Genomic DNA, 10,170 nt, shown 5'->3' with positions numbered 1-10,170 from the left:
GATGAATAGATTTACTTGTTAGTTATTCTCATATTTTTGGACTATATGTATTCTTATTTTTCGGTTTACAATTTTTCCATTTATGTAGAAAAACATTTACAGTATCTAACACATAGTTTCTTTCATGTTAACAGTAATATTAGGAATTATGTTTTTAAGCACTAAATAACAAGTGAAAAATATTTGTATAAATAATATTTTATGGTTTTAATGGTTAACATGATTGATATATGTTTGAAGGAATTTTTGTACAGATTAAAGAAGTATAGTAATTGAAAACATTACGAATAGTAAAAGAGAAAACATTTATCATGTGTGATACTAAATATGGACTTGTTCTAAATTAGTATGTAACTTGAGTTATAGTAATTTATATTTATAACATTTTTTTTAAAAATAATTAGACTATTTTACGTTAAAAAATTAAGAATTAAATATGTTTTTACTTTTAAATTTTGACGTAAATTAAAATTTATTTATATTTTAAATTTTAATATATTTTAGTCCTTAAATGTTAAAAATAAAATAAATAAATATAATTATGTTAATTTTATTTATTAAATAACATTTAAATCATTGTTTTAACTTAAATGTGTCTCAAATAATCTATATTATTTAAACGTCAATTTAAAACATTACTTACAACTAAAAACAAAAACAAAATAATTATACTATATATTTAATTTGGATATTTTTTCAAAATTACAATTTTTTCAATTGAACCAATATTTATAATATAAAAATATCTTTTATTTATTTCATGTGTCAATTGCATGATATTAAACTAACAAGATTAATCAAACTTAAAAAGAGGTTTTTTCTGATATTGAATCAACCATTTATTAAATTCATATGAAAATTCAAAAGTATAATGAGTTAGTTTTCTCTAAATTCAAGGAAGATCAATTCAATTTAATTAAAGTATAAATTTTTGAACTAGACAATAACATAATCTACTTGTACAGTGTAAGAGGTAAAAACGCGAGGGAATCAGAACATAGAACATGGGCCATGGTGGTCACACTCAGCTCTAGAACAATCAACATGGCAAGCAAGTTCTTGTTCAACAGTTCCACGCACTTTTTTAGTTTTTTATTTTCTTAGTTTCCACAAACGACAAAACAGAAATTAAGAAAACAAACTGATAATAATGAATAAAATCTACTACCCTTTTCTTCTCTCTCTTCTTTCTTCCCACCTCCACTGATTCTTCTCCATTTTCCTCTGTCTGTTCCTCATTTTCTATCTGAAAAACTGAAAAAAAAAAACATTTTTTTTGACTTTCATTGATACCCCTGTTGTTTCTCCCTGAATTTTGCATCACGAGCCTTAGCTCTCAGCATGGTTTCAGTTGGAGCTGTTCATAGTGTGGTGTACGTGCTCCTGCTTTCAGTCACTTTGGTTTTGGGTGGGGACATAGTTCACCATGATGATGTTGCCCCCATAAGGCCTGGTTGTGACAACAACTTTGTTTTGGTACCAATTTTTATCCTTTTTTCGTTTTCTTCTCATGAATTGCAAAATTGTTTCGGAATGTCATTCTCGGCGGTTTTCAACTTTTGTTCTTGGCCTTGATGCTTGCTTAGTGGGAAAGTTATACAGAAGGGTTTGGGAACATGGGAAATCCTTTTGTTTTTGGGGAAATGAAAATTGGAGAGTTGGGTGGGATTAAATTAGAAATTCATAAGTATATGTATGTTTGGTATTTGGTTTGTGTTTTCGTCGTGGAAAGATGATCTGTTCCTTTAATGGTGCTTTGCTGTTTGCTCAATGCTTGCTTAAGTTGAGGAGGTTGCGTGTTTAGCTTTTTTGAGTTTCCTTTTTTAGATTCCTTGCCACAGTGGTTAGTTGGGTACTGTAGTAATTATTTTTTTGCCTCGTAAACATCTCATATATGGTCAGTTTCTAGCTTTTCCAGTAGAGATCTAAGTTTGTTATGTGGTGAGAGATTTAGAGTTGCTAATTTTTGTGTAATACACTAACATCTTTTATTTGATATGTATGATTTTCTTTATCGTTTTTTTTCTTCATATGATTGCTGTCTTGCAAACTTGCATCTTCACACGTGAGCTTGATGCTGGGGGTGTTGTTTTTTAGATACTACTGAAAGACCTTAGTTTGTATATGCTCTTCTTCAAGAGCTTTTGTACTGTAAAGTTTCTTCAATTCAGTGCCTTTTTTATTGACCTTCTTTGGTGGTTAGGCTAATAGTTATTTGAGTGTTCCCAAAATATAACTAAGAAACAAATTTGATGGTAGCCAGGAGATTGGGAGCTATATTTTAGTATTGGACTAAGAACGAACTGATTCTGAAAAATCTTTTAGCTTTTAGATTCTAGCAGCTGCTATGCAACCTATTTCTATTTTCTTGGATTATGTATTGCCATATATACATATATATGCATTTTTTTCAACAGCTTATATTAAGTTGCTTTCTTTTTTTGTATAGGTAAAAGTCCCAACTTGGATTGATGGTGTGGAAAAAAGTGAGTATGTTGGTGTTGGTGCAAGATTTGGCCCTACGTTGGAATCAAAAGAAAAACGTGCCAATCTTACCAGAGTTGTCATGGCTGATCCTCCTGATTGTTGTACAAAGCCTAAGAATAAAGTATTGGAATTAATTATTAAGTTGTATATCCTGCAAAATGCAGCTTTACTTGCATGTGAAGCATAACTGTTCAGATTGAAAGCTCTAGTTTTATATATTTACTAATTTGTATTTTGTATTACTTTCCACCATTAGCTCACGAGTGAGATAATTTTGGTGCACCGAGGAAAGTGCAGTTTTACTACAAAGGCGAATATTGCTGATGAAGCTGGTGCTTCAGCCATCCTCATTATAAACTACCGTACAGGTGTTTGCATTTTCTTTTCCATGCTTTTATGAGATCATATAGGGTATTTTAGTTTCTTACTTGTCCATTAGTGATTTTAATCAGAGGTGATCTTGGGGACTTTAGTTGCTTAGATGTTAAAAAGTTTTGTTCATTATTAGTTATTAGAGTATAAAAAGAAAGTTGCAATGAGCAGTTGAAATCAATATTTCTTTTATAAATATGAAAGTATTATTTTGTGGTTGTTTTGATGAATTGTTGTATTTTCTTGCTGTACAGAACTTTTCAAGATGGTTTGTGAAGAAAATGAAACTGATGTTGATATAGGAATACCTGCTGTCATGCTTCCCCAAGATGCTGGATTGACTTTGGAAAGGCATATTAAAAATAACTCCAATGGTATGATTAACTTTCTGTGAGCTGTTACAGCTTTTCTTTTGGCACAGGGCAATTTAACTTCTGAAATGATCACTTTCTATTTTATACCTTGTGTGGTGATGTGTCTTACTTGATATCATTTGCACTGCTGCATGTACAAATCCTGGTCTCTAGTGTCCATACAGTTATACTCTCCATTGCGTCCATTGGTTGATGTTGCGGAAGTGTTTTTGTGGCTTATGGCTGTTGGTACCATTTTATGTGCTTCATATTGGTCTGCCTGGAGTGCTAGAGAAGCAGCTATTGAGCAAGAGAAGCTTTTAAAGGTTACCTAGTTCCATTTTGTGCCAACTTTACTGTGTCTCAATAGTGAAAAAAGCAGGAATACTAAGATGTGGACGATAAGATCCAACTAAGCCAAATAGAGCCAAACAAAAAAGTGCAGAAAAGACAAGCACATTAAAACAATAAAGCTTTTGCTTTATTTGCTACCTGTCAAGGAGGCTATATAAAACAGGACTTTATTCTCTTTTACTGTCAGCATGTTTTCCCCCTTTATAACAAATTGTTTCCCTCATATTTGGAAATTCATTGATCTAGTTACTAATATATGGTTAAACTTATATACCTGCAGGATGCTTCGGATGACTATACTAATACAGAAAATGTTGGTTCCAGTGGTTATGTGGAAATTAGTACCATAGCAGCAGTCTTATTCGTCGTGATTGCTTCATGTTTCTTGGTTATGCTGTATAAATTAATGTCATTCTGGTTTGTTGAAGTTCTGGTGGTTCTGTTTTGCATTGGCGGGGTAGAGGTGTGTTTCTCTTGTTCTTGGCCTAGTTTTTGTTTATATGAGTATTCTTTCCTCTGATCTAGATTATAATCATTGTTGGAAGTCTCATATCGACTAGAGATAAGGTCAATTTAGAGTGTATATGTAGGTGTAAACCTCACCTTGCAAGTTGGTTTTGTAGGGTTGAGTTAGGCTTAAAAGCTCACTTATTAACATGGTATCAGAGACAGATTAGAACTTATCCTAACGATATTCGTTGTTGGGGCTGTGTTGGAAATCTCACATCGACTAGAGATAAAACCAATTTAGAGTACATAAGTAGGTGTAAACCTTACCTTACAAGTTGGTTTTGTGGGGTTGAGTTAGGCTTAAAATCTACTTATTAACAATCACTATATTGGTGGACCATATTTCCATGATTTTGTTATAATTATTTTGCATCTTCTTTAAGGAAGCTGCCATGTCTTAGATTATATGTGGGGGATCACTTATGCTGAACTTTTAGTGACAAATATCTTCATATCGTGAAAGAAAAAGAAAGGGATTCTGAACTCAAATTAAAAGGAACTCAAGTGGGAGAATGCTCTTTTCTATAATGGAAAAGATATTTAGTAAGCTACTTTATGAGCAATGGTTAAGCATTGTCTACCTTATGCTTAAGGCTCATATTCTAACTGAGGTAGATATGACTAACAGATCATACAGAACCCATTAGCTCTCGAGCTCAACTTATTAATTCAAACAATTGAGTTCAGCTGTAGATGCATATTTCATTGCAATCATTTTCCTCCTGCTAGGGACCTGTTAATGTGTAGGTATAAAAGGTACTGAACTTGAATGCTAAGGCTTCAATCTATTTGCCCCTTTAAGCTAATATGGGAAAAGTGGGTTTGATTATTTCATGTCCTGAAATTTATTTTGGTATGACTGGACAATTAACTTCTAGCTTCTTTCTACAATCACATGGACAATGTGGTTTAGGAACTCAATATCCCAGCATTCACTTCTACCTTTGTGTGTTTGAATTCAAGCTTTCAAACTTGTCATCATTGGATGTAAACAAATCGATACTTGAAAAAGATGGATCAGGAATGAAAATAGTTGTTTGAATTCTTTATTTTAATATGGCCCCCCTTTGCAATCCAAATTTCTAAGGATACTATGATTAAGTCAAATCCTAGATCTTCAAGCTGAGACAAAAAGGTGTCCCTGGTTGTGGTTATATTGAGTCCTAAATAAGTCATATAACATTTACAAATACACAATATGATGTACAGTTAATTATGAATTCCCTTAGATTGGTGGTCATTATTATTTTTGTTATGTAGACTAGAACTGAAATATTTTTTCACTCGTGAATTTTTAGTACTCTTTTGCTTTAGTTATTGCTTGGAGTTAAAGTATGGTACTGCAATAACAGCATGTCAAACAGGCTAAATCTTTGTATTCTTCATGTGCTTTCAGGGACTGCAAACTTGTTTGGTGGCCCTATTATCATGGTAAGTCTTTTATACACAAAGGAAGGTTGTTGGATAAGAGTAGCACAGGATAACTAATCTACCTATTTTCTTTTGTTATGAATTTGTGACAGACCTGTTGGGTTATATATACCTTGTACTTCTAGTAATCAGAAAGAGGATATAACTACAGATGTTATGGCCCAAAAGATCATGTTGTGGAGCATACCGTATTTGTGTTGTTAAATTGTGATTAACTGGTTTGATTATTGTTTATATAAATGGTGGCAAATAAGAGTAAGAATAGATTGACTTAGCCAGCAAGTCTTTTTCCGTATACCTATTTCCTGAAAAGTATTAGCGTTGAAGTGGTATGGAACTGATTTTCATAACCAAATGTAGCAAGACAGACGTACAGCTCTGACTGAGAACATTGCTAAAAGATGTATTTTATGTAATTTTTGCATTGGCAAGGATTTTCAGCTTCTTTTAGTCACAACATTATCATAAATCAATATTGTCTGAAAAAGAAATTAGCTTAGCTTAAAGCTTGTGGCTGTAGAGAACATGATTCATTTTCATTCTATTACGTTCATTAGTTATGGTATGGAATTGACAGTAAAATGCCTATAGTTTTAGATGGTTTCGCCAACCTGCCCAGACATTTGTGAAGATACCCTTCTTTGGAGCTGTCTCATATCTGACACTTGCTGTTACTCCATTCTGCATAGTGTTCGCTGTGGTTTGGGCGGTTTGTCGCCGTGCATCATGGGCTTGGATTGGTCAAGATATCCTTGTAAGAACAGTTTTGTCACTTTTTGCTCATCAAAAAGATCTATTTAGTTTAATTTCGTCTCCTGGTGAAATTTTTTCTTTACATTTTCTAGTATTTTGGACTGAACTGATTGTCATTTCTGATTAATTGTTAAATAAAGAAAATTATGATACAATCATAAAAAATTCGCCTGTTGCATTTCTTAGATATTGTTTTCTGACATTGGAACATCACTAGTATAAAACTGAAAATATTCCTAAACTAGCATGAAATCCAGTACTCTTCCTTTGGCTGCAGCTGTGACTAAAACAATAAGTGTAGGATACCGCATTTGTCTTTTGAATTGTATTGTTTTGGTTAATTTATGATATGGATCCAATAATAATTATTTATTACATTAACACTATTTGCTAACATTGAGTCATGAACTAAGTATCAATGTGTGCATTGTTTTGCTATTGGTCAATGAAAAAGATGTGAAGAACAATATCACACACACACATTTCTGGATATGTCTCTGCGTGCTACTAGTTTCCAATTCCATGATCAATATATATTAATAGTAAATGTTTTTTCCTTTCTTATTTTAAAAAATCATTTCTCTTGATAAGGCTTGTTCCCATTCAATGTAGTTTTGGATAGAAATTGAAGTTCTGCCATTTAGGATTGTAAGCATTTATAAATGAAGAGTCTCATTAATATTTATTTAGCACATTACTTATCTTTGTCTACCACCTATCATTCAGGGTATCACATTGATAATTACAGTTCTTCAGATTGTTCGCATACCAAATCTAAAGGTAATGATTCATTGTTGCTGTTTTCTTCCCACTGTTTTTGGTTTTTAAAAATGCTTGTAAGGTATTGTCTCCATATTTACTTGTTTACTTAGTTGATTATATGATGGATCCTACTGAAGTTTTACTATAAACAAAAACACCTTCATACCTTTTTTCTGTATCAGGTTGGGACTGTTCTTCTCAGTTGTGCATTCCTATATGACATCTTCTGGGTGTTTGTCTCTAAATGGTGGTTCCATGAGAGTGTGATGATAGTGGTCAGTCTTCAAAGAAAGCTCTCTCTCCACCATTCTTTGCAAAGCTTGATTTTGGCTTCATTTGTGATTTTGTTTTCCCTTCAAATTAATACAACTTTTCTCTATACAGGTAGCTCGTGGTGATAAGAGTGGAGAAGATGGCATTCCCATGCTTCTCAAGATACCTCGTCTATTTGACCCTTGGGGTGGTTACAGTATCATTGGATTTGGGGACATAATCTTACCAGGACTTATAGTGGCATTTTCACTAAGGTTTAAATGGAATTCTTATGTTGATCATACTATACACACCTCTCCTACTCATCTTGTTTTACTGAATTCCTTTTTGTGGTAGAATGCACAGTATTTCCCTTTGCAAAAATGATTTAGATAGATGGAAAGGAGAGTAGTCTTTTATTATGTATCAATTTCAGGTACTTATTCTACTGATAACTAATGCTACAGGTATGATTGGTTGGCAAAGAAGAACCTTCGTGCCGGATACTTCTTATGGGCAATGACTGCTTATGGTTTAGGTATAGAATGTTTTCTCTGGGAATTGTTTTCCAAATAAAATGTGAAGATATTTTGACCTGTTAACTGTAATGCAAGATTCTGCTGATATTATAATATACTTGACTACTCTTTGATAGTATTATAATAATGTAATTAACCACGGAAAATTTTAGGTAATCGGTTAAAATTGCTTAACATTCTAAGTGCACCAACTTAACAAAAGAAGAGTTCATTCAAAATTTTAGTGGTGACACTTACAAAACTTTTGGCTTTCTCTCTGTTGAAAAACAAAATGACAAGTTGCAAACTGCATGTCTATGGAATTTGGTTGGTAGCATAATAGGTGAAAGGGTTTAAAGAAGAGGTTAATCTCTACTTAATTCTTGATGGTGAGGACTTTGTTTTTATGTACGAGTGTTTTCTTAGAGAACTCAACGTGTCCTTTCCTCTGTCTGACTTTGAGTGTAGTATCTTATCGGTGATGAATGTGGGTCCGAGTCAATTGCATATTATGGTGCATTACTAGGCCTATGCATGCAGTGTACCTCAATCTAATATGTTTTCAATTTACTAATTGGAATTATAAGGAAGCTATGACACGACACTTTAGCAACCTTAAGATTTCCACAATGAATCCGTTTGCTTGCTTCTTCTGTATATTCTTAGCTTCAAATGTGGAAGTGACTGTTTGCTTTGTTCATCATACCTTAAATTTTGATCTGCAGGTCTCCTCATCACGTATGTGGCCTTGAACTTGATGGATGGGCATGGTCAGCCAGCTTTACTTTATATAGTTCCATTTACACTTGGTAAGTACAGTCATCAGACCCCTTTAAATGTAAAGTACAAGATTCAATGATGACATGTTGGTCTGTAATCTTTTACATTTCATATTTCCCTCTCCATCCACAAAAACGTCTCCTTGGTGTTACACTTCAACCTATTCTATTAGCTTTTGAAGTTCCTTTGCTTAATTATGCTAATCAGTATCACTTCATTTTTTGAGTCCCAAACTAAGTGAAAAAGGAATTATGTCATAACTATGACATCCCATGTTCCATGTAGTTAACTTCTGTTGGAGATCTCACATCAACTAGAAATAAGATGATTTCATAGTATATAAGTAGATGCAAATTTCACTTTACAAGTTAGTTTTGTATGGTTGAGTTAAGCTTAAAGTCTATTTTTTAACAACCTCTCCTAGCTTGCTTGTTCATATGATGTTAGTGCAAAATTTTATATACGAATTGAAAAAGAAGTAAAGATGATTCTACTGAGAATTGAATTGTGACAGACTGCAATGAGATATTGTTGTCTTCAGGAGACATTTAGTTACTTCATGATAAGATATGGTAATTTTTCTGTAACCTTATTATGGAATCATAAATGCAGGCACCTTTTTGTCATTGGGAAAAAAGAGAGGTGAGCTCAAGATTTTATGGACAAGAGGGGAACCAGAAAGGCCTTGCTGTCATATCCAAGAGGATAATCAATCAATTAACAGTCACCATTGAACAGCAGCAGGCTTGTATCCTACTTGGTATATTAATCTATAGGAAAGTGGTAGGAACTCCTAGGACACTGTGTAACTTTGTTGTAACAATTTCAGCCAAATGGTATGATAGCATGCACTTAAATCCTGAGAGAGATATCACTCAATATTTCTGATATTGAAGAGGACCATGAATCTGTGTACCTTATTTTTTGTGAGATAGCAGATGAAGAATCCATGAGGGTCTGAACAAAACCATGCCTTTGCCAACCAAATGTCAAGAAGAAAACATTCATGCATAGAAAATTCCGATCCAAGAGGTAAGGCACTGTTGGAAAGGCTGCTAACACTGAGAAGCTGCTGTTTACTATGTAAGCATAACTTATGTTGTATTATTATCATCATTACTATTGTTAATGTTGTATTGTATGGGATTTGAACTTGAAGTTAACTAAATTTTAGTTTCTGTAAGATTTTTCATGTTATGTACCAATTTCCTTAAATCTTTCAAGATGAAGAGGAAAGACATTGATTTGTCTAGTCTTTGGTGTTTTGTATACGGCAGTTCTTGCATGAAAAGTTGGCTTAGACTCCCAATGAAAACTTGTCAGTTATGAAAGTTAAAATTAGTACAATTTTAAGTAAAGTTTAAGAAATGTTACAAAATACTTTAAAAATTGTTTTTTCAGAATTTAGTTAAGTTAAATAAACAATCCCATCAACAAATACTTGTAATCTCTAACTTCAAGATTTTAGTAATTGTTTATTTGAATTTAAATCCAATTTTCTGTAAAATCGCATAATATATAAGCTAATTGATTTAGTGACATGATATATTAAATTTTGATTATTATATATAAAGATATATAAATAAAGAAATTAAGAA

The 10,170-nt window shown here is 32.7% G+C and overlaps 1 protein-coding gene across 1 annotated transcript; it reads left to right on the top strand.

Moving 5' to 3' along the window:
• Positions 1 to 1,175: 1,175 nt before the first annotated feature.
• LOC106774235 (signal peptide peptidase-like 4) lies at positions 1,176 to 9,824 on the top strand. Its single transcript, XM_014661160.2, has 14 exons — positions 1,176 to 1,476; positions 2,450 to 2,608; positions 2,744 to 2,855; positions 3,114 to 3,233; positions 3,387 to 3,538; positions 3,847 to 4,029; positions 5,473 to 5,507; positions 6,099 to 6,261; positions 6,987 to 7,040; positions 7,205 to 7,297; positions 7,407 to 7,549; positions 7,742 to 7,812; positions 8,518 to 8,601; positions 9,185 to 9,824. The coding sequence occupies exons 1-14, from the start codon at positions 1,342 to 1,344 to the stop codon at positions 9,304 to 9,306; spliced, it is 1,626 nt and encodes a 541-aa protein (XP_014516646.1). The 5' UTR covers positions 1,176 to 1,341; the 3' UTR covers positions 9,307 to 9,824.
• The last annotated feature ends 346 nt before the right edge of the window (positions 9,825 to 10,170 follow it).

The sequence above is a fragment of the Vigna radiata genome, chromosome 9 (assembly GCF_000741045.1).
Source record: "Vigna radiata var. radiata cultivar VC1973A chromosome 9, Vradiata_ver6, whole genome shotgun sequence".
Lineage (NCBI taxonomy): Eukaryota > Viridiplantae > Streptophyta > Magnoliopsida > Fabales > Fabaceae > Vigna > Vigna radiata.
This window is presented reverse-complemented; position numbering and strand designations above follow the sequence as displayed.

What these genes read in the sequence shown, in the direction of transcription:
- LOC106774235 (XM_014661160.2), top strand. Translation starts at nt 1,342, where the DNA reads ATGGTTTCAGTTGGAGCTGTTCATAGTGTGGTGTACGTGCTCCTGCTT. An exon ending in GGATTGGTCAAGATATCCTT is followed by an intron (nt 6,262 to 6,986) that starts GTAAGAACAGTT and finishes CCTATCATTCAG; the next exon opens with GGTATCACATTGATAATTAC. An exon ending in ATAGTGGCATTTTCACTAAG is followed by an intron (nt 7,550 to 7,741) that starts GTTTAAATGGAA and finishes CTAATGCTACAG; the next exon opens with GTATGATTGGTTGGCAAAGA.